The following is a 23,689-nucleotide window of genomic DNA, read 5'->3' on the forward strand; positions in this document are numbered from 1 at the left end:
GGGCCCTCGGGCACCGCTACGGGACCACAACTCCCGACAGGCTGCGGAGGTGGAGCTTCGCAACCCGAAAGGCTAGCTGGGACGGCGAGGGCGGACCCTCGTGAAGGCCAGCCAATGGGAGCGCGCAGAAGTAGTGACGTGTGCACCTAGTCTTCCAGTAGTCAACGGCGGAGGCGCGTTGAACGCATGCGTGCTGTGGTCGCCTAGTAAAAGGGGCTGCTGGTGGGCCGCGTTGAAGACATGGACCAGGGCTACGGAGGTTTGTGTTGGCTGCTGGGTGCAGAGTGGGGAGGGAAGGCTGAGTGCAAGCGACGCAGCCGCTGCGCAGACGGCCGCGGGCCGGGCCTTCGTCCCGAGTGTGGTTGCCGCAGCCGGGCCCTGTAGAGAGGCAGCGAGGGCGCGCGCGCGCGCGCGCCGCTCATTGGACTTTGGCGCTGTCGCTCCCGGGGCGCTGCGTGTGGATTGGCCGTCAGGGCCCGAAGAGGCGGGCGGGACTCGGGGTTGGGGCAGACGCCGCGGTGGGCTTCATGGGGGGCGCCTTGGGCTGTGCGGGCCGTTTCTGCCCCTCACCTTCGGCGGGGCCCTTCCGGCTCCCGGCGACCCCGGGGTTTGCACTCCCGGCTTCCTCTTCCGAAGACGCCACAAAATGGCGGCGCTAGGGGGCGGAGCTACAGCGTGGGGTCCTGAGGTCGGGCTCCGGGCGCTGGGTCTGGGGCCGCGGGTGGACCGCTGGGGCCGCCTCTCCCGACCTGCGCTAGGCCTTCGGGGCCGGGTGGGGCCTCCGCTGGGCTCCCAAGACCCAGGGCGCCTGTCCTGGAAGCCGTCAGGCTGCGCGGGGTCTGGCCTTTAGTCCCCCGTGCTGCGCAGTGGGGTCGAGTGCGGCCGGCTCAGGAGTCAGCCTCGCCGGGCTCCAGCTCTGTACCCGGCGCGTGCTGGCGTGGGACAGGATGGTGAGGAGCAGATGCTGAGTGTTCGTACAAAGCTGGAAACCTGATGTGCCCTGGGGCTGGTGACAGATTGGCCATTCTCATGTAGGCAGTGCGTTGTGGTGGCTTGGAGGGGCCAAGGGGTTGTGCAGGAGGGAACGTGTCCTTTCCCCACTTGGCTTTAGCGCTTGCCCTGCAGTAGGGCCGATCTTCTCGAGCTTCCTGCTCCCCGCCTCTGGAATCAGAGCCTTCTGGGAGCCAAGTTTGCCCACAGGGGATAGTTGGGACATGCTGGGTGGAGCTCGACTGGCTGTAGAGAAGCTAGTGGTCTGATCCTGGCTGCAGGAGCTCAAGAAGTTGTCGATCTTCAGAAGTGGCAGGGCAAAATTATCCCGTCACCAGAAATTGCAGAGACAGGAGAGGGGTCGGTCCTGAGGCGGCAGCGTGCGCGGTGTGCTTTGGTGTCTTCCGTGTCCTAGCGAAGGCTCAGCCTGGCTCTCCTAGTCTTCCACAGCCTGGGTAGATTTCACCATTCTTTCCCTTCCTTCCCATCAGATCTTTTGTTCCGGTATTGTCTTTTTCAGTCTTAGTTTGGAGAGGGTTTTTTTAATCCCCTTTTCCTACTTCCCGAAAGCCTTTCAGGCACAGTGGAGATAGTTCAGCTTCCCCGATTTTTTGTGTTTCGGGGAGCGTTTTAAGGTTAATAGTGCGTGCTACTTACACTGGAGCTTCACAGGGAAGTGGCCTCTCGAGGTTGGTTACCTGTTGTTAGAATCTGCAGTCTGCCTTTCTGTTGCACGGATGCAAATTTAGAAGGCTTTGCGGTTTGACGGAGGGGAAGGCGTAGCATAGCAGAGGGCAAAACTCAGCGGTTATGACTGGGTCAAGGCTCGTAACCCATGAGCCTAGCTCCCTTGTCTCTGAATGGCCTTCGGGACAACAGGGTTTGCTGGGTGCTTGCAGTGTATCGGCACACACTAGGCACTTAGCGGCGGGGGTTGTTCTGGTGAGGGAGCCATGGGTATGTTCCTGCCTCATCAAAGTGAAGTCATTTAACAGGCATGGTGGCCACCCGCGCGCAGCTCAGTGCTGGGCCCCAGGGACACAGAAATGAAGAGAACACAGTTCCCATCCTCCTTCCTGGAGGGACCAGACAGATGCCATAGGGGGTGGGGGGTGTTGGAGGGTCGAAGAGTGCAGTCTGATGCCTTCGGGCCAGGCCAAGGCCCTGGGACTTAAAGGTCCAGGGGATCCGTGGAGGACTTAAAAGTGATAGGAAGTGCGGCTTAGAGAGATGCAGTTTATGTCACCAAATTCCCATGCTTGTTCTCAGTTACGGGGTACTTGTGATAGTAGTCGGAACTGGTTTCCTGGCTGTGTGGTGGGTGGGGGAATGCGTCCTCACGCTGAGTGGATTGTCTTGTGTTAGCCTCAGTTGTGGATGGACTCTTGGAGGGGTGAGGTACTTGGCCAAGGTCCCTCTGCAGGCGGAGCTGACTTCCAAACCCACTTCCCACTCTTTTTCTGCTTTGATCTCAGCCAAGTGGAATGCGATGATGCCGTTAGCCAGCTGTGGGGTGGCTTTTTTGTGTGTGGAGGGGGCTATTCCTTCTTGTAAGGCTGACACTGAACTGTAAGGAGATCCCTTTAGGAGTACCCCTAAAAGGACCCGTTCTCTGGTGTGACAAATAGAATCTTAACTCACAGGGTCTTCTTGCAGGCTACGGGGCATGGAGTGCTGGACCTGCCAACACCCAGGGTAAGTGGGCTCTGCTTTGCGGGTGAGGTGTGGGCTTCCCCTACATTCAGGGCCCTAGCATGGCAGAGCTGAACCTGATGGTCACCAGGGTCAAGGGAGAGTGGTAGCCCAGGGGCCAGCAAACTTTGTGTAAAGGATCAGATAGTGAGTATCTTTGTGGCTTTATGAGCTCCACAGTCTCTGTAGCAGGAAAGCAGTCATAAATGTGTGGAAGAGTGGATGGAACAATGCCAGTAGTTACTTACAGACGATGTAATTCAAAGATCATAATTTTTGTGTGTTATTAAATCCTCTATTTTGGCAAAATGTTTTTATTCTGAGTAAATAGCTGAGGGTATATCCAAGGTGTTTTTTTTTCTCTATAATTAACGGATTTTTAGTACAGCTTTAGATTTAGTAGTAGAGTTTCATAGGCCCATACATCTCTACTCAGGTGTAGTGTCTCTCATTAGTACGATTTTTTTTTTCTTTTGAGACAGTCTTGCTCTGTTGCCCAGGCTAGAGTGCAGGGATGTGATCTTGGCTCACTGCAGCCTCAGCCTCCCGAGTAGCTGGGATTACAGGCACCCACCACCGCGCCCAGCTAATTTTTGTATTTTTAGTAGAGACAGGGTTTCACAATGTTGGCCAAGCTGGTCTCGAACTCCTGACCTCGTGATCAGCCCTCCTTGGCCTCCCAGAGTGCTGGGATTACAGGTGTGAGCCACCACACCCAGCCTCATTAGTAAGATCTTTCATTAGCTGGGTGAGGCAGCTCATGCCTGTAATGAGCGCTTTGGGAGGCTGAGGCAAGAGGCTCATGTGAGCCTGGGAGTTCGAGACCCAAGCTCAAGTGATCCTTTTATCCTAGTAATAAAAAATTAGCAGGGTATGGCAGTGCGTGCCTGTAATCCCAGCCGCTCAGAAGGCTAAGGTAGGAAGATTGCTTGAGCCCAGGAGGTCAAGGCTGCAGTGAGCTGTGAGCCACTGCACTCCAGCCTGGGTGACAGAGCAAGACCCTGTCTCAAAAAAAAAAAAAAAAAAAAAAACTTGCATTAGTATGGTGCATTTGTTACAATTAATTAGCCAGTGTTTATGTGATACTATTCACTATAGCTCATAGTTTTTCTTAATTTGCATAGTCTCTGAGTTTTGACCCAATGTGTAAGTGATGTATTTCATGTCAAATTTGTCATTGAATATACCTTAGAAGCTTTACCCCAACCATTTAAAAAAGTAAAATTCACCCTTCACTGAGGGCAGAGCCTGAGAACATAGGGCTACAGGCAGTGTGCTGGTACTTACTTAGGAGCACTGGAATTCGAAAATCATAAGGGCTGTGCCAAGGCGGGCAGTGGGCTCCGTGTGGCCTGACTTTTTGCAGACCCCCACTCTAGAGTCAGGGTCATGATGCTAGGCTTGTTTGGGGGACCATTTTGTGCTCTCTGCTGGCAAGGTTTTCTGCTTTCTGCCAGCCCGTGTTCTAGGGCACGAGGGCTTCCTTTGTTTTCTGAGTCTGAGATCTGTCTCTAGCAATATGGGGAGTGGGGCTGCTTTTCGAGCCACCACCCGGTGTTTCAGGAGGAGGCCTTCCCAGTTGCTCCAGGCACATAATGTCCTCTTACTCACTTGAGTTAAGGACGTGACTTTGCACCAATGCCTAGCTGTGCAGTTGGCAGCACCTGCACTCTGGCTTCTGGTGGGAACTGGCCCTTTACGAGGACTCTGCCTGGGGCCTGACCCGGCCAACCTCTTGGCCAGCAGCCCACAGTAGACAAGCTTCCTGGGGAGCGTGCAGCATCCCTTCCCATGCCCTGATGGGAAGTTGGCCTTGCATGGGAGAGAGGGCTGGCTTGTGCTCAGCCTAGTGCTCTGTAGGAGTTGAGTGAGCTAAGAACACCCGAGGGTGCCTTCCTGAGCGCTGTGGAGGGAAGCCCTGGCCCTGGGACTGTGGAGGGTGGAGCAGGGTGACAGCTGGGGTGTCAGTGCCTTCGTTCTGCAAACAGGGCTCTTGTGTGTTTTTGTTTCCCCTAAGGTGCATATGGAACTGGTGTAGCCAGCTGGCAAGGTAAGCCCTTGGGGGGGGGTGGTCTGTGGGTGGGCGAGTGGGCCTCTGATCTGAAGACCAGGCGGGTCAGCCCATCAGGGAGGTTTGACATGGATTTCCTGGCTCTGTTCCTAAGGACACAGTCAGCCAGAGCTGCTTTTGTGAATACGGAGCGGTTGGTGGGGTGGGGCGGCTGCAGACGGCTGTGGTGGGCAGCCTCAGGGAAGCATGATGGGGAGGACTGTGACTGTGCTCTGGGAGCAGCGGTCCTTTGTGAGACCTGTCAGCAGCCGAAACTGCTGTTCCCAGACTCTCAGTCACCCGGCTTAGAATGGGGAACAGGTCCTAGAGTCTGGCACGGAAAACCCACTGCTTGGCCCTGAGGCTGCCCCTTTCTTTAACCACCTCCTGCTGCCTCTTGGCAGGTCACAGTGCAGTGTGAAATGATGCCAGCAGCACTGGGTCCCACACCCCTTTTCCTTCCTGGTTGTGTCCACCATAGACAGGTCTCATGGCTGCTGAGGTCTGACTTGGCTCCTCCCCCCATGACAGGTTATGAAAACTACAATTACTACGGCACCCAGAACACCAGTGTCACCACAGGCGCAACCTACAGCTACGGCCCAGCCTCGTGGGAGGCCACCAAGGCCAACGATGGCAGCCTGGCGGCGGGGGGCCCTGCCGTGCACATGGCCTCTTATGGCCCAGAGCCGTGCGCCGACAATTCTGACTCCCTCATTGCCAAGATCAACCAGCGTTTGGACATGATGTCCAAGGAAGGAGGCAGGGGCGGGAGCGGCGGCGGTGGGGAGGGCATGCAGGACCGGGAGAGGTGATTATGGACCCAAGCCCTTCCCCTGGGACCCCACACCTCCCCACCTTTGTGCACATGGGAGTGGGCACCCACTCTTGAGGGAGGACCTGTCCTCGCCTCCCTCCTGGGTGTGGCATTGATGAGCTGGGCTCGTCGGGGGCCAGTGGTGTTACAGTAGGACTTCCTTGCTTTTCTTCATCGTGGGGCTTGGGCATGGTTGTTGGCTAAGCTCCCCGAGACTCCTTTTTTCTACATCCTGCTGCTCCTGTGGCCAGGGGCTCTGTGTCCCCCCACTCAGCAGTGTTCCGGGGGAGTGTTGGTTGGTGTTGGCCGTCCGAGCACTTAGGTGGGATGCAGGGTGGTTTGGTTTGCTGTTTTGAATGTAGGGGCGTCGAGGTTATACTGAGGGGGTGTGGCAGTGGGTGACCGGGGTGACCGCCCCTGACAGGCTATGCTTCTGTTGCAGCTCCTTCCGCTTCCAGCCGTTCGAGTCCTATGACTCCAGGCCTTGCCTGCCTGAGCAAAACCCCTACCGCCCCAGCTACAGCTATGACTATGACTTCGACCTGGGGTCCGACCGCAATGGCAGCTTTGGGGGGCAGTACAGTGAATGCCGGGACCCGGCCCGGGAGCGGGGCTCCCTTGATGGCTTCATGCGGGGCCGGGGCCAGGGCCGCTTCCAGGACCGGAGCAACCCCGGCGCCTTCATGCGCAGCGACCCCTTCGTACCCCCCGCTGCGTCCTCTGAGCCCCTGTCCACGCCTTGGAACGAGCTGAACTACGTGGGTGGACGGGGCCTGGGAGGGCCCTCCCCCAGCCGGCCGCCTCCGTCCCTCTTCTCCCAGTCCATGGCTCCCGACTACGGCGTGATGGGCATGCAGGCGGCAGGCGGCTATGACAACACCATGCCCTACGGATGTGGCCGCTCGCAGCCTCGGATGCGGGATCGGGTAAGCCCTCACAAGGTCCCTTCCAGCTGCCTTCGCTTCTCTTTTTAGCAACTTTATCGAGGTAAAATTTCCCCATCTCAACATTCACTTAAATGTTTTTAAGTGCGCAGTTCGACTTTTAGTTAATTTACAGGATTGTGCAACCATCCCCACCACCACAGTCTAATCTTAGCATTTCTGTCAACTGGAAGAGAAACCTCTGCTCCTCAGTCACCCCCGTCTCCTCCCCCCCAGCCTCCAACAACCACCACTAGTCTCTGGATTTGCATGTTCTAGACATTTTGCACAAATGGAGTCACGAAATGTGCGGCCTTTTGTTCCTGGCTTCCTTCACTCAGCATGATTTTCTTTTTAGTTTCAAATACGTTGTCTCTGCTTTTTAAAAGACCTTTTGTGCCTGTGTTGTCTGATCTGATAACCTCCTTGCTCTTTTCTGTGGGGCATCTTCACGGCCCTGGTAAGTAGCTCATGGGGTATGCTTGTTGTCTGTAGCCCAAGAGGAGAGGGTTTGACCGCTTCGGACCAGATGGCACGGGCAGGAAACGGAAGCAGTTCCAACTTTACGAGGAGCCAGATACCAAACTGGCCCGGGTTGACAGTGAAGGAGATTTCTCCGAAAATGGTATGTTCTGGGGGCCAGGTGGGCCAGGCGGATGTAGGATGGGTCAGCTGCCTGCTGGGGTGTGCCTGCCCCGTCTGTGTCATGGACACTCACGGGTGGCATGTTTCACCCCCACTGTGGTCAGGGCACACTCACCCTAGTCGGGACAGACTCACCCTGGACGGCGAGCTTGGGAGGATGGAAACCAGATGGGACCACTCTCCGGGGACTGACTTTTCCTCTCTTTGTGTCTGGCAGATGACGCAGCTGGTGACTTCCGCTCGGGAGATGAAGAATTCAAGGGTGTAAGTCCACCAGGCAGCCCTTTCACCTCTAGCGTGGGATTTCTTCTTTCTTTTTCTTTTTTTTTTTTTTTTTTTGTTCTTCTTGAGACGGAGTCTCGCTCTGTCACCCAGGCTGGAGTGCAGTGGCCGGATCTCAGCTCACTGCAAGCTCCGCCCCCCGGGTTCACGCCATTCTCCTGCCTCAGCTTCCCAAGTAGCTGGGACTACAGGTGCCTGCCACTTCGCCCGGCTAGTTTTTTGTATTTTTTAGTAGAGATGGGGTTTCACCGGGTTAGCCAGGATGGTCTCGATCTCCTGACCTTGTGATCCGCCCATCTCGGCCTCCCAAAGTGCTGGGATTACAGGCTTGAGCCACCGCGCCCAGCCGATTTCTTCTTTCTTTTTTTTTTTTTTTTTTTTTTTTTTTTTTTTTTTTTTTTTTGAGACGGAGTCTTGCTCTGCCGCCCAGGCTGGAGTGCTGTGGCCGGCTCTCAGCTCACTGCAAGCTCCGCCTCCCGGGTTCACGCCATTCTCCTGTCTCAGCCTCCCGAGTAGCTGGGACTACAGGCGCCCGCCTCGTCGCCCGGCTAGTTTTTTTGTATTTTTTAGTAGAGACGGGGTTTCAGCGTATTAGCCAGGATGGTCTCGATCTCCTGACCTCGTGATCCGCCAGTCTCGGCCTCCCAAAGTGCTGGGATTACAGGCTTGAGCCACCGCGCCCGGCCCGATTTCTTCTTTCTTTAATCGCCTTTCCTCACAAAGGGGCAGGAGCAGCTGCCATGGTAGATTTGACCACCTCTGAGTGGATTTAGGACCCTGACTTTTAGCTAGGTTTCTAAAAGTTCTCCACCTTAGCCGGGCTCAGTGGCTCACACCTGTAATCCTAGCACTTAGGGAGGCCCAGGTGGGTGGATCACTTGAGGTCAGGAGTTTAAGACCAGCCTGGCCAACATGGTGAAACCCCATCTCGATTAAAAATACAAAAGTTAGCCAGGAGTGGTGGCATGTGCCTGTAGTCCCAGCTACTCAGGAGGCTGAGGGAGGAGGATCACTTGAACCTGGGAGGTGGAGGTTGCAGTGAGCTGAGATTGCACCACTGCACTCCAGCCTGGGCGACAGAGGGAGAATGTCTCAAAAAAAATGTTTTCAACTTACAGCAAACATTCCCTTTCTGCAAAAAGCTCCCAGTTCCTCTCCCTCGTCTCCAGGCCAGTAAGTGCAGGGACTGTAGGGCTGAAGCTTCCAAGCACAGGCTGGAGGCTGATTTGCCGCCAGCTCCATGCCGGGTGCCGCTGACCGGTGTCCTCATCCTTCTGTCCTCACAGCAAGGCACAGGCGGGTAGCATGTGGGGCCAGTTCATAGCCGGGGCTACCCCAAGCTCCTGGGGAGGTGCCTCAGCCACCCCAGTGTAGATTCTGATCCAAGTTGGAGGTGTAGGGCCTGGATGTCCAGCGTGGGAAAGAGGGCCTTCCCAAGTCCTTACAGTCACATAGGCAGGAGATGGTGGCTTTTCAGGTTTTCAGAGTCTCACTTGAGCCCTATTTTGCTGGTCTTGAGACTAGGAATCTCTGCAAACCTGCTGATTCTTAATTTAACCATATGTTCACTGCCTAAGGAGTCAGCTCTGTTTAGATTCTCGGTTGAATTGTTTTTATCTATACATGATTTGTTATCAAGACATTGGGTAAATACAGGCCAGGTGCGGTGGCTCACGCCTGTAATCCCAGTATTTTGGGAGGCCGAGGTGGGTGGATCACTAGGTCACGAGATCGAGACCATCCCGGCCAATATGGTGAAACCCCGTCTCTACTGAAAATACAAAAATTAGCTGGACGTGGCGGCGTGCACCTGTAGTCCCAGATACTCCGGAGGCTGAGGCAGGAGAATAGCTTCAACCCAGGAGGCAGAGGTTGCAGTGAGCCAAGATCACATCATTGCACTCCAGCCTAGGAAACAGAGCGAGACTGTCTCAAAAAAAAAAAAAAAAAGATATTGGATAAATATAAACAAAAGCTTGGGAAATGTGGTGGAACCCATTTTCTGTCAAGAATGCCAGAACTGGCATCCCCCAAGTGAGACTCCCTCTCCCTATGGTTGGTGAACAGGCTCTGTTGATAGAATTGTACGGGTGGGCCTTTGTCACGGGGTAGGCAGTTCCGCAGCTTAGGAGGAACCGAGAGAGGGTGGGTGAGTGGCTTTCTAGAAAGGTCGTCGTCACAGAATCTCTGAAGGCAACTGGGAGTAATAACAGGACACACAGGCCCTATCCTAAGCCCCAGAGGGTGGTCCTGACACTGTGGCTCATTCTTGGTGGCATAGCAACCTAGGTCTAGGGTGAGACCGCCCACCAGGCAGTGGCCAGGGACTGGGCTGGTTGCGGAGAGCTGTGGACACACCAGCTCACTGCCGGACTTCGTGTATTCTCTTTTGCAGGAGGATGAATTCTGCGACTCTGGGAGGCAGAGAGGTAGGCGTCACCGTGTCCCTTGCAGCTTTCCTGTGTCTTCCTGGCTGCCCCGCACTTACTGCCCAGCTTCTGAGCAAGCTGGGGCCTGGATGGAGGGGCCCGTGGCTGTGGGGGAAGAGGGGCTGCAGCCACCAGATGGGCCTTGACCGTGGCGATCAGCTGACACTTTGCTTCAAAGTGTCTGGGGCAGCATTTACCGGAAACGGGTCTGTGTGCCTGACCCGATGCAGGCTGCGGTGGGGATGGGGAGCAGCCTTGGGTGTCCGCCACAGTTGAAGTTTGTAAGGAAGGAGAAACATGAGAGAAGAGGCCCCCAGCCCATCTTCTGTGCCCTGCTCGGCCAGTGCATGTCCCTGAACTGTTTTCTCCAGGGCTTCCTTTTGTCCAGTTCCTTCAGTCACCTGCCTTGGGCCATGCCGTGGACCTCTGTGGTGGGGATACTGGCAGCTGCAGTGCACATTGCTTTGTGCCTGCAAGTGTGTGACAGCAGACACCTGCGGGGTCGGGAACACCAGGCCCACTGGGTCTTTGAGAGGCAGGCGCCCTTCAGCAGGTCTTTTCATGTCCAGTGCAGGAGACGAAAGGGTCTGCAGCAACAGCAGACCAGGCTTAAAGCCCCCACGCCTGGGTGGCCTGAGGTGCTGCGGCCTGGAGCTCACCCTGAAGCCACTTGTTTCTTTACCCGTTCTGTGGGTCTTTCCGTAGCTGGTTACCCCAAGGATCACAGGCTGGCTCCTCAGTGGCCCTGCTCCCATGCATTCTGAAGGCCCTTGGCTTAGATGCTTCTCCTGTTCAGGCTTAGCCAGCCCTCTGCGGTCCTCCCCCGTGTGACCCGCAGCAGTCCTGTCCATAGCACGGGGCGCCCCGAGCGCTTAGCGGCACAATGCTAAAGCAAAGGTGACATGTCTGTTGCGCACAGGTCCTGCTACCTACCCGGGATGACTTTGCTATTAAACAGCAGTCATAGTTTCAGGCAGTGACCTCTTGCCAAAAATCCCACACGCCCTTTTGAGAGGCTTCTGAGCAGCGCACGCCGGTCGCCATCTTCGTGGGACAGTCTCGGGACTGGCATCAGGGGTAGGGGTTACAGTTCAGATGCTTCTCCAACCTTTTTTCAGCGTCCGTCCCTGGCCTCACGCTGGGACGATGGCCACGTGGCTCTCCAAGGAGCTCCTCTGCTGGCCCCGGGGGACGGACGGGAGGACCAATCGGTCTCTTCCCAGATTTTTTTTTCTAGGATTGCTTCCCACGCAGCCCTGGGAAAGCCCTAGATTGACGGTTTTTGTGAGTGGAAGATAGAGGTTGGGCCAGCAAGGACTGTCAGACCTGCTGAGGCCCTAGTTCAGACGGGGCCGCCAGGACACTCGTCACGGTCCGCCTAGAGGTGGGATAGAGGGCGGCGGAGCAGCTGCTTCACTTCTTGAGGCCTTCAGCTGCTGCCTCTTCATCCGGGGAGAATTGGCTTCTCCTGTGATATTGGGAGAAGACCCCATTGCAGGGCATGAGATTGGACAAGCAGGATGGGGAGGACAGAGACAGCAGGGGGCTGTGGTGCACATGGGGTGGGCAGGCTGTGTCCCTGGCCCGTCCTGGCCGCCTCAGGCCAGTGTGGGGAGTGAGGTGACTACTCTGGCCTCTCACCCCAGGCCTGTGTCCACCAGGAGTCTCTGACGGTGCCTTGGGGCATCGTGGACCCTGCCGTGTGGTGCAGGCAGTGGCAGGGCACAGGGTGTAGTGGCCAAGCCGCAGCCCCCCGACCAGGCCCTGGAGCTCAGCTCCTTTGCAGGCCCCTCAGAGCGTCTCGAAGGGACTTGTCTGTTGCAGGAGAGAAGGATGACGAGGACGAGGATGTGAAGAAGAGAAGGGAAAAGCAAAGGAGAAGAGACAGGACACGGGACCGTGCAGCCGACAGGTGAGGCACGGGCACACACCCCCACAGGAAGAGGTGGACCTGGTGCAGTGGAGGCGCTCCCAACCTCACCTGTCCTCCCTCCATAATGCTGGGGGCCTGGTAGCCTGACTCCTCTGGCCAAACCAGTGGGAGGCAAAACAGGAAACCGTTGAGAGTGTAGAAAAGGCCATCACTTGTGCCCCCAGCACACAAGCTACCTGTCTTCTAGGACGGCTGGGACGTTGCTTTGGTGAAGTTAGGTTTCTGTTCTTGCTTAGAGAACTGGTGTTTGACTCGTGTCTCTTTTCCTCTCGAATCCCAGCCTTATTAGTGGGTCTGTGTGGTCCATAACTGCCCAGCAGGGGGCTCTGTTACTCTCCTGTAGGCCTGAGGGGCGGCCCTGTCCCCTGGCCTGGTGTCTGGCATCTCAGTCAGTGTCCTGTGTTCACCTTATCCAAATCCAGATCACCCCTGGAGTTTGACATAGCTAGGAGACAGGTAGAGACATGGTCCTGCCATCAAGATTTTGTCCCAGACTAGAAAATGATTGCAAAATGTTGAGCCCAAAGGATGTCAGTGTGAGCACACCATGTGCCTGCCCCTCCCTGCCAGGAGTTAAGTGGCTTCTGACTAGAAACTGAAATTACCAGTGATCATGTGATGCTGAGGAATCCTCGACCTTAAGGTTCACATGGGAGAGTGGTTTTCTTTTTTTTTCTTTTTTTTTGTCCTTGAGATGGAGTCTTGATCTGTTGGCCAGGCTGGAGTGCAATGGCACAATCTCAGTTCACTGCAACCTCTCTGCCTCCTGGGTTCAAGCAGTTCTGCCTCAGCCTCCTGAGTAGCTGGGATTACAGGCACCCGTCACCATGCCCAGCTAATTTTTGTATTTTTCGTAGAGGTGAGGATTCACTGTGTTGGCAAGGCTGGTCTCAAACTCCTGATCTCAGTGATCTGCCCACTTTGGCCTCCCAAAGTGCTGGGATTACAAGCATGAGCCACTGCGCCCAGCCTGGACAGTGATTGTTTTGTTCAAAGAAATGCTTAGTAAAAGGGGTGAGATGCAGTGGCTCACTCCTGTAATTCCAGCACTTTGGAAGGCTGAGCCGGCGGCTCGCTTGAGGCCAGGAGTTCAAGACCAGCCTGGTCAGTATGGTGAAACTTGTCTACTAAAACTACAAAAATTAGCCACGCATGGTGGCAGGTGCCTGTTATTTCAGCTACTACTGTAATCTCAGCTACAAGAACGAAACTCCATCTCAAAAGAAAGAGAAATGCTTAGCAAAATGAAGCCAGGAACCAAACACAGAACTGTTTCTTCTTAAGCGGTACGGGAACATTGAAACCCTTGTTATTTTAAACAGGTAAATGATGGATACAGTAGACGACTTTCCATGTCACATGGAAACTGAGATGACATTTTCTTTTTAAACTTTAATAATACAAAGAAGAGGCCAGGCATGGTGGCTCAAGCCTGTAATCCCAGCACTTTGGGAGGCCGAGGCGGGTGGATCACGAGGTCAGGAGATCGAGACCATCCTGGCTAACATGGTGAAACCCCGTCTCTACTAAAAATACAAAAAAAAACTAGCCGGGCGAGGTGGCGGGCGCCTGTAGTCCCAGCTACTCGGAGGCTGAGGCGGGAGAATGGCGTGAACGCGGGAGGCGGAGCTTGCAGTGAGCCGAGATCGCGCCACTGCACTCCAGCCTGGGCGACACAGCGAGACTCCGTCTCAAAAAAAAAAAAATAATAATGCAATGAAGAGACAGAGGTGTTTCTCTGTTGCTTGGGCTATTGAACTAGCCTCAAGAGATCTTCCTGCCTGACCTCCCAGAGTACTGGGAGAAGGGCATAGAGGTGACATCTTTTTACTTCCTTTTTGCTTTGTTTTTTATCTTGTATGTTCTTCCAATGAAGAGGTGACTTATTTTTATTTGTTTAGTTTTTGAGACAGAGCCTCGCTCTGTCGCCCAGGCTGGAGTGCAGTGGCGCGATCTCCACTCACTGCAAGCTCCGCCTCCTGGGTTCGCGCCACTCCATAGGGGGTGTCTGCAGAAGTGGACGTGTCTTCGTGGTGCTTGTCAGAGGTCAGAAGCTAGGCTTGTGGAGTTGGCAGAAGTGAAGTCCTGAGTGCCACAGGGCCTGTACCCCTACACCAGAAGGGCAGGAACCTCCAGGACAGAGCCAGGGAGGAAGCACCCCAGTGTGGTGGCCTGGGGGTCTGCAGGCTGCTCTCCCTTGCCATGCAGCGTGGTTACTTTTGGGGAGGCTTCAAAAGCCCATGACAGAGAAGCCTCCCTTTTCATCTGTAGAATTGGATGTGACATGTCTTTACGTGGAGTCTCATGGGAGAGCTGGTCTTGGGTTTTGTGTTTTTAATTGTGCGAGGTGTTTTGTCTGCACGTAAAATGAGGTTGCTTTGTGTCATCCCAGTGGCTGCAGAGAGAAACTCATCTGAGAAGCTGTGGAGCTAGATGCTGGGCCCCAAGAGCCGCCAGCCAGAGCCTAGGGCGTCCCCAGTTCTGAGCAGTTGCAGCTTTCTGGTGTTTTCTCAGGGGCTTTGGGGCCAGGGGGGCTGCAGTGTCAGCAGATTACTATGTGAATCATTTGTCTGAGATACTTACAAGTCCGTGTTCCCATTCTTCAGCTGGAGAAGTTTGGGTAACTGCCATTCTGTTGCTCCTTGGGAAGTCAGAACTCCTAGTTCAATAGCGACTTTCCCTAGCTGAGTGCAGTGGCATGTACCTCTAATCCCAGCTACTTGGGAGGCTGAGGCGGGTGCATCACCTGAGGTCAGGAGTTCGAGACCAGCCTGGCCAACATGGTAAAACCCTGTCTCTACTAAAAATACCAAAAAAAAAAAAAAAAAAATAGGCTGGGTATGGTGGCTCACACCTGTAATCCCAGCACTTTGGGAGGCTGGGGCGGGTGGATCACAAGGTCAGGAGTTTAAGACCAGCCTAGCCAACATAGTGAAACCCTGTCTCTATTAAAAATACAAAAATTAACTGGACGTGGTGGCGGGCGTCTGTAACCCCAGCTACTCGGGAGGCTGACAAAGGAGAATCATTTGAACCCGGGAGGCGGAGGTTGCAGTGAGCTGAGATCTCACCACTGCACTCCAGTCTGGGCGACAGCAAGACTCCATCTCAAAAAATAAAATAAAATAAAAATACAAAAACAATGGCCGGGCGCAGTGACTCACGCCTGTAATCCCAGCACTTTGGGAGGCAGAGGCGGGCGGATCACCAGGTCAGGAGATCAAGACCATCTTGGCTAACATGGTGAAACCCCATCTCTACTAAAAATACAAAAAATTATCTGAGCGTAGTGGCAGGCGCCTGTAGTCCCAGCTACTCACCAGGAGAATGACGTGAACCCGGGAGGTGGAGCTTGCAGTGAGCTGAGATCATGCCACTGCACTCCAGCCTGGGCGACAGAGCGAGATTCCATCTCAAAAAAAAAAGCCAGGCTTGGTGGTGGGGGCCTGTAATCCCAGCTACTCAACTCAGGAGGCTGAGGCAGGAGAATTGCTTGAACCCGGGAGTTAGAGGTTGCTGTGAGCTGAGATTGCGCCATTGCACTCCAGCCTGGGCAACAAGAGTGAAACTCAGTCTCAGAAAAAAGAAAAAGATTCCTGAAAATCCTGATTCTATTTCAGCTCTCCCCAGAGGTGAGCTGATGCTCCCTGCTTCACTCCCCTCCTTGTTTTCCTTCCCCAGAATTCAGTTTGCCTGTTCTGTGTGCAAGTTCCGTAGCTTTGACGATGAAGAGATCCAGAAGCATCTGCAAAGCAAATTCCACAAAGAGACGCTGCGGTTCATAAGCACCAAGCTGCCTGACAAGACAGTGGAGTTCCTGCAGGTAAAGGACAGCTGGGTCCCGTCACCTCATCTCCCATCGATCCGGCAGGTGCTGGATCCCTTGAAGGACGAAGGGAAATCAGACGCCATACTTGGCCAAGGTTTCCTTTCCCAGATAGAGCAGCTGTGTAAGTCCCGGAGTCACGGGGACAACCGAGCGCTCCGGCCATAGTGCTGTGCTGCCCATGGAACTGCTCTGATAGCTGCCTGCCTAGCCCTGGCAGCTGAGAAATGTCCACACATGCCAGCCTCTCATTTTACTTTATGCCATCTCCAACCCCACCTAGAAATACATTGTAAACAGAAATAAGAAAATTGAGAAGCGGCGTCAGGAATTGATGGAGAAAGAAACTGCGAAACCAAAACCAGATCCTTTCAAAGGTAAGTTGTGATCCCAGGATGCGCGCTGTCCTGGATGGTAGTAAGGCATATGACGGGACCCATAAAACGTGGTGCGAGGCCGGGTGTGGCGGATCACAAGGTCAGGAGATCCAGACCATCCTGGCTAATGTGGTGAAACCCCGTCTCTACTAAAAAATAGAAAAAAGGGCCGGGTGTAAAAAAAAGGGCTCAAGCCTGTAATCCCAGCACTTTGGGAGGCCGAGGCGGGCGGATCACGAGGTCAGGAGATCGAGACCATCCTGGCTAACATGGTGAAACCCCATCTCTACTAAAAATACAAAAAATTAGCCAGGCGTGGTGGCAGGTGCCTGTAGTCCCAGCTACTCGGAGGCTGAGGCGGGAGAATGGCATGAACCCGGGAGGCGGAGCTTGCAGTGAGCCGAGATCGCGCCACTGCACTCCAGCCTGGGCGACACAGCGAGACCCCGTCTCAAAAAAAAAAAAAAAATAGAAAAAAGTAGCTGGGCGTGGTGGCGGGCGCCTGTAGTCCCAGCTACTCGGGAGGCTGAAGCAGGAGAATGGCGTGAACCCCGGAGGTGGAGCTTGCAGTGAGCCAAGATCGCACCACTGCACTCCAGTCTGGGCGATGGAGTGAGACTCCATCTCAAAAAATAAAATAAAAATACAAAAACAGTGGCCGGGCACAGTGGCTCAAGCCTGTAATCCCAGCACTTTGGGAGGCCGAGGCAGGTGGCTCACGAGGTCAGGAGGTCGAGACCATCCTGGCTAACACGGTGAAACCGTCTCTACTAAAAAACATACAAAAAATTAGCCGGGCGAGGTGGCGGTGCCTGTAGTCCCAGCTACTCGGGAGGCTGAGGCAGGAGAATGGCGGGAACCCGGGAGGCGGAGCTTGCAGTGAGCCGAGATCCGGCCACTGCACTCCAGCCTGGGCGACAGAGTGAGACTCCGCCTCAAAAACAAAAAAAAAGCAGTGTGGCACAAAGCCAGCCCGAGGTGGCTGAGAAGGTGATGGTGAGACCTGTGGGAAGAGCACTCAGCAGCTGTGGAAAGAAAGAAACCTTCAGATGTGGCCTTGCATAGATCATAGCTTATATGGTGACATTAAGCACGTCCGTGTCTTTTCCTCCTTGGTTTGAAAAGAAAGGACCAGGAGGAACAGAAAAGCTGAAGTGTGCAGAATTCCCAGCTATAGAGTCCGATGTGCTAACCCATACTCCCTATAGAAAGGCAGGCTATGCCCTTCTGACTCCTTAGAATTGCAGGGAGAAAACGTGGGCCCTGTTGGGGAGTGGGAGGAAAGAATCACTTGCTGTCCCAGATCCTAAAAGACATGCGTTTCCTTGCAGGGATTGGCCAGGAGCACTTCTTCAAGAAGATCGAGGCTGCTCACTGCCTGGCCTGCGACATGCTGATTCCTGCACAGCCACAGCTCCTCCAGCGGCACCTGCACTCCATGGACCACAATCACAACCGCAGGGTGAGTCTTCCTCCCACACTGCCTGGGGTGCGCATTGCAGGGCTGCGGCTCAGAGCCTGCTGTGTCTTATGGGGAATAACAACATCTTTAGGGGCTCTTGCTGTGTTTCAAGTCTGTCACCTCCATCGATGGGTCGTAGGATTCGTCTCTATTTTTATAAAAATATGAGAAGATGTGTTGCTTACACTCAGTTAAATGCAGTAGCTAAGATTCTCCTGATAGTGTTTCCACATAGGTCAGTTTCCCAATAGCTGAAGGCCTGGGGGCTTCTGTAAGCTGAGACCGAAGGGCCATTGAGAGCCGAGTGGCCCAGGGGACTTGGACTAAAGGACTGGTTCTGTCCTTACCTACCTGATGGGGCTTCGGGCTAAATGTTGAGCCCAGGGGTCACATGTTGAAGATGCTGGAAAAATACCTTATTTTGTAAGGAGTCAAATCATAAGTATTTTTAGCATTGTGGACCATAGAGGCCCTATCCAGTGACACAGCTGTACCTGCTGTCAGTGCAGAAAAGCAGACAGTGAAGAGTGCCTGTGGCTGCGTTTGCTCTGCAGCCTGTCACTTTCTGGCCCTGGGTTAGCGGCTGTCTCCTTAGTTTACTCAGCTATTAAATGGGGAGGTCAAGAGCTGCCCACCCATCTCACAGTACTGTGTTTTGGTTTTGGTTTTCGGTTTTTTGGTTTACGTTTTTTTTTTTTTTTTTTTTTTTTTTTTTTTTTTTTTTTCATGGAGTTTCACTGTTGTTGCCCAGGTTGGCGTGCAGTAGTGCGACCTCGGTTCACGGCAACTTCCGTCTCCCAGGTTCAAGCAGTTCTCCAGCCTCAGCCTCCTAAGTAGCTGGGATTACAGGTGTCCGCCACAATGTCCGGCTAATTTTTTGTATTTTTAGTAGAGATGGGGTTTCACCATGTTGGCCAGGCTGGTCTTGAACTCCTGACCTCAGGTCATCCACCCACCTCAGCCTCCCAAAGTGCTGGGATGACAGGTGTGAGCCACTGCGCCCAGCCCCAGTACTGTTAGAGATAAGCTGAAAAGCAGTATACAAACAAGGGACCATTGTGCTGAAGGCGTGAGCCGCCACACCCAGCACAGTCACACTTCTGTTGAATTTACTGTGAAATCAGTGTAACCCCAAAAGCTGAAAAGAAAGAGCTTGCCCTTTTCCTCCACTGAGCCCACACCGCCTTTCATTTGTAAACGCTCTTGTTTCACCCCCGATTCTGCACGTGATACTTGGGTATCGGGCGCATCTTTGCGTTTATCTCTTAAGATTGTCCAGCTTTTCCAGTTTGTTAGTCTTAGTTGCACAGTCTCTCCGGAGCCTTCTCTCTGTTCGTGGAGCCTGGTGTTTTGAGATTTGTCTCGCTGCATAGGGCTGATCTCAGGATGACTCGGCAGAGCCTGACTGGTTTGTTCTCTTGCTTATCTTTGCCATTTTTAAAAGATCACATTTGGTTCCCTTTGCAGTTGGCTGCTGAACAGTTCAAGAAAACCAGTCTCCATGTGGCTAAGAGTGTTTTGAACAACAGACATATAGTGAAGATGCTGGAAAAATACCTCAAGGTTTGTGCTTGCGAGTACCACAGACCGGAAAAGCTTTTGAAAGGGAAGATGAACCCCATGAGCAGGGAGTTGAATCCAGAGTGCAGCGTTTAGCGTTTCTGAGTCTTTTGACCAGTTGAGGGACACTGGAGTACATCAGGCTCAGGAACGTGACAACTGGGATTTCCAATCAGTCACTGCTTGCCTGGGGACTCTGGGGATGTGGTGCAGCTTGATTAATAAGTGTGTAATGGCACTCCATGGAAAATCCCGATTGTTTAGCCTTAAAATTCTGAGCAAATGATTTTTAGGTGCTTTAGAAAACCCAAGGTTAGCCCTACTCGGGAACCTGGGATGGGAGGATTGCTTGAGCCCAGGAATTTGAGGCTACAGTGAGTGATGGTGGTACCACTGCACTTCAGCCTGGGTAACATAGCAAGACCTGGTCTTTAAAATAAAGGAAAGCGGAGAACTGGGAGTTATGGCTCATGCCTGTAATCCCAATAGCTTGGGAGGCTGAGGCAGGAAGATCCCTGTGCCTGGGAGTTAGAGGAGTTACGATTGTGCCACTGCACTCCAGCCCAGGTGACAGAGCGAGACCCCATCTCAAAAAAAATATCCAAGGTAGATGATAATTTTCCAGAAGAGAAGCTAAAAAGAGATTTCACTGATAGAGCCAACCGACAGTGAGGTTGAAGGTGAATGAGGTTGAAGATGAGGGGTAGTAAGGAACCAGAGCCTTCATGCTGAGAGCAGCATATAAAAGTCCCAGAGTGGGTGCTCATGGAGAGAAGGCTGCTTGGAAGAGCTCCCAGTTCTTTCTTGTGAAACCTATTTTGCTCAGTGTTCATCCCAGTACTTCAGCATTTGGGGCAGGCAGCTAAGTCCCAGCCCACAACCTGACTTCAGGACCTGTTTGCCCTCCTCTCAGTTACTAAACACTTCCATATTTGACAATTCCATCCATTTAAAGGCACAGAATCTAAATAACCAATTTAAGAAACATGACTGGGCTGGGCGTGGTGGCTCACACCTGTAATCCTAGTACTTTGGGAGGCTGAGGTGGCGGATCACTTTGAGCTCAGGAGTTCGAGATCAGCCTGGACAACATGGTGAAACCCTGTCTGTACAAAAAATACATAAATTAGCCAGGCATGGTGGCCCACGCCTGTGGTCCCCACTACTCAGGAGGCAGAGGTTGCAGTGAGCCAAGATTGTGCCACTGCACTCCAGCCTGGATGACAGAGTGAGACCCTGACTCAAAAAAAAGAGGGAAGAAACATAACTCATGATTTTACCTTTGTAGCTGAAACAAGGTAAAAGTTTCTAGAGTCAAGTGTGGGCTCAGCCTTCTAAGCGTCTCTGTTTTTATTTATTTTTTTATTTTTTTGAGCCAGGGTGTTGTTCTCTTACCAGGCTGGAGCGTAGTGGTGTGACGATAGCTCACTGCAGCCTCGCATTCCTGATCTCAAGAGATCCTCCCCACTCAGTCTCCCAGGTAGCTGGGACTGCAGTAGTACACCACCACACCTGGCTAATTTTTTTTTTTTTTTTGAGATGGAGTCTCGCTCTACTGCCCAGGCTGGAGTGCAGTGGTGTAACCTCCGCCACCTGGGTTCATGCCATTCTCCTGCCTCACCCTCCTGAGTAGCTGGGACTACAGGTGCCCGCCACCACTCCTGGCTAATTTTTTGTAGTTTTGATAGAGATGGGATTTCACCACGTTAGGATGGTCTTGATCTCCTGACCTCGTGATCCACCCGCCTCGGCCTCCCAAAGTACTGGGATTACAGGCATGAGCCGCTTCGCCTGGCCTCACACTGGCTAATTTTTAAGACACTCTTGCTCTGTTGCCCATGCTCGTCTGGCCTCAAGTGATCCTCCCGCCTTGACCTCCCAAATTGCTGGGGTTACAGGCATGAGCGCCTTGCCCTAAGCATCATATTTTAAAACATGTTTCCTAATCTGGTAATGACAACTTTTAGTTTGCTTGTTTTAGACTACAGATATTTTTTTAGCATATAGTTAGGAGAATTTTGACTTCTGAGGGAGTCAGACTTGATTTGAATCTTGATTCTGATGTGTAGTAGTTTTGTTACCTCTGGCAAGTTACTGATCTTTGAAGCTCAGTTCCTTTTCTGTAAAAAGGGGATTTATCTCAAGGCTATGGGCACAAATGACACTTAAAAAAAATTTTTTTTTTTGTTCTGCAACCTCTGCCTCCTGGGTTCAAGCGATTCTCATGCCTCTGCCTCCTGAGTAGCTAGGATTACAGGCATGTGCCACCATGCACGGCTAATTTTTGTATATTTTGTAGAGCTGGGGTTTCGCCACATTGCCCAGGCTGGTCTCCAACTCCTGAGCTCAAACAGTCCTCCGGCCCCAGCCTCCCAAAGTGCAGGGATTACAGATTACAGACGTGAGCCACTGCACCTTAATGACACTAAAAAATTACGTAGTGTTAACTTCTGTTACATGCCGTTTTTTAAAAACATCAAGTTAAGACCGGGCGTGGTGGCTCACGCCTGTAATTCCAGCACTTTGGAAGGCCGAGGTGGGCAGATCACGAAGTCAGGAGGTCAAGACCATCCTGGCTAACACGGGAAACCCCGTCTCTACTAAAAATACAAAAAATTAAGCGGGCGTGGTGGCAGGCACCTTGAGCTACTCAGGAGGCTGAGGCAGGAGAATGGCGTGAACCCGGGAGGTGGAGGTTGCAGTGAGCTGAGATCGCACCCCTACACTTCAGCCTGGATGACAGAGGGAGACTCCATCTCAAAAAAAAAAAAGCATCAAGAAATCCTGGGTCTTGTGAACTTTTCCTCACTGTTACATGCTTGCAGGCCGGGCGCAGTGGCTCACACCTGTAATCCCAGCACTTTGGGAGGCCGAGGCGGGCAGATCACCTGAGGTTGGAGTTCCAGACCAGCCTGACCAACAATGGAGAAACACCATCTCCGCTAAAAATACAAAATTAGCCGGGCGTGGTGGCACACGCCTGTAATCCCAGCTACTTGGGAGGCTGAGGCCGGAGAATCACTGGAGGCGGAGGTTGTGGTGAACCGAGATCACACCACGGCAGTCCAGCCTGGGTGACAGTGAGACTCCGTCTCAAAAAAAAAAATTGCAGAATATCTGGTGACACTTTTCTGAATCTGTAGGCTCTGAGAACATGTAGGATTCACTCCTGTGGTGTAACTTACAGAAGTGTTTCATTGTGGACTCTGCTGGTTCTGGAAAGCTGACATCCCAGCAATCATGGGGCTCCTGAGCTCTGCTTAGACCACACTGACCTGTGTTTCCTCTTTGGCCAGGGTGAGGACCCTTTTACCAGTGAAACCGTTGATCCAGAAATGGAAGGAGATGACAATTTAGGAGGTGAGGATAAGAAAGAGACACCTGAGGAGGTGGCCGCGGACGTCTTAGCCGAGGTGATTACAGCAGCGGTGAGGGCTGTAGATGGGGAAGGAGCACCTGCTCCAGAGAGCAACGGGGAGCCAGCTGAGGGCGAAGGCCCCGTGGACACAGCGGAGGCCAGTAGTGATCCTCAAGCTGAACAGCTGCTGGAAGAGCAGGTGCCCTGCGGAACGGCACCTGAGAAGGGCGTCCATGAGGCCAGAAGCGAGGCTGCAGAGGCTGGAAATGGCACCGAGACAATGGGAGCAGAGGCAGAAAGTGCCCATACCAGAGCTGCTCCTGCTCCAGCTGCCACAGATGCCGAAGTGGAACAAACTGATGCAGAGTCCAAAGATGCTATTCCCACAGAATGATGCGCATTTCCCTGTTCCAGGGAAGGCACTGGGATAATGGAGGTGTTGCTCTTTCTCCCTTGGTCTGTAAGCAGTACAAGGGCGTGTGCTCCTGGAATATGCTGTAAACTAATTTCGGTGAAGAGACCCAGCCGTTTCCTCCTGAGCAGTGCCTCTTACGGCTTGTCTTGTGCAGTCGTGTGGCTTCTTGCCCAGGTTTGAAAGAAGTACATTGTCCTTAGCGGCTGTAACATGTCTCTTGACACTGCACTTGGAAATAATAAAGGTTGGGTGATTATATCTTGATGATACATTACTTGTTCAATATAGCCACTGATGGAATGCCTCTTTTTTTTTTTTTTTTTTTTTTTTTGAGACGGAGTCTTGCTCTGCCACCAAGGCTGGAGTGCAGTGGCCGGCTCTCAGCTCACTGCAAGCTCCGCCTCCCGGGTTCACGCCATTCTCCTGTCTCAGCCTCCCGAGTAGTTGGGACTACAGGCGCCCGCCTCGTCGCCCGGCTAGTTTTTTGTATTTTTTAGTAGAGACGGGGTTTCACCGTGTTAGCCAAGATGGTCTCGATCTCCTGACCTTGTGATCCGCCCGTCTCGGCCTCCCAAAGTGCTGGGATTACAGGCTTGAGCCACCGCGCCCGGCCGGAATGCCTCTTTTTTTATTTTATTTTTTTCCTTATTTTATTTTCTCTTTTTTGGTTGGGAACAGCTCAACACTAGGAATATATCTTGCTCTATAGAGGATTTTTGTTTGTTTCAAGCTTCGGCCTTTAACCTGTACCTCTGTAGTGCACCATCTGGTGTGTGACTTTCACAGGACTCGCCAGCACCTGGTTCACATGTGGCACCACGTCACATCCACGCACGCTCAAAGGCCAGAAGAATCTGACCGACCTACACCACTGGAAACACACCCACCTCAGCCTCAAGAACCAGACTGTGCAGGGGGCATTGTGCCCCA

At 53.2% G+C, this 23,689-nt stretch overlaps 1 protein-coding gene across 4 annotated transcripts; it reads left to right on the forward strand.

The window, feature by feature from the left end:
- The first annotated feature begins 149 nt into the window (after positions 1-149).
- AKAP8 (A-kinase anchoring protein 8) lies at positions 150-23,044 on the forward strand. 4 transcript variants are annotated; one of them, XM_010361530.2, is made up of 14 exons: positions 150-259; positions 2,647-2,685; positions 4,700-4,732; positions 5,264-5,543; positions 5,992-6,475; positions 6,968-7,097; positions 7,335-7,381; positions 9,795-9,828; positions 11,653-11,740; positions 15,443-15,584; positions 15,871-15,964; positions 17,296-17,426; positions 18,894-18,989; positions 22,283-23,044. In XM_010361530.2, the coding sequence occupies exons 1-14, from the start codon at positions 241-243 to the stop codon at positions 22,736-22,738; spliced, it is 2,073 nt and encodes a 690-aa protein (XP_010359832.1). In that variant the 5' UTR covers positions 150-240; the 3' UTR covers positions 22,739-23,044. The 4 variants fall into 4 exon arrangements, with proteins under 4 accessions (XP_010359832.1, XP_010359836.1, XP_010359833.1 ...); XM_010361534.2 differs by lacking the exon at positions 150-259 and adding an exon at positions 699-1,031; XM_010361531.2 differs by lacking the exon at positions 150-259 and adding an exon at positions 699-950.
- The last annotated feature ends 645 nt before the right edge of the window (positions 23,045-23,689 follow it).

This window comes from Rhinopithecus roxellana, chromosome 8 (assembly GCF_007565055.1).
Source record: "Rhinopithecus roxellana isolate Shanxi Qingling chromosome 8, ASM756505v1, whole genome shotgun sequence".
NCBI classification, from domain to species: Eukaryota; Metazoa; Chordata; class Mammalia; order Primates; family Cercopithecidae; genus Rhinopithecus; species Rhinopithecus roxellana.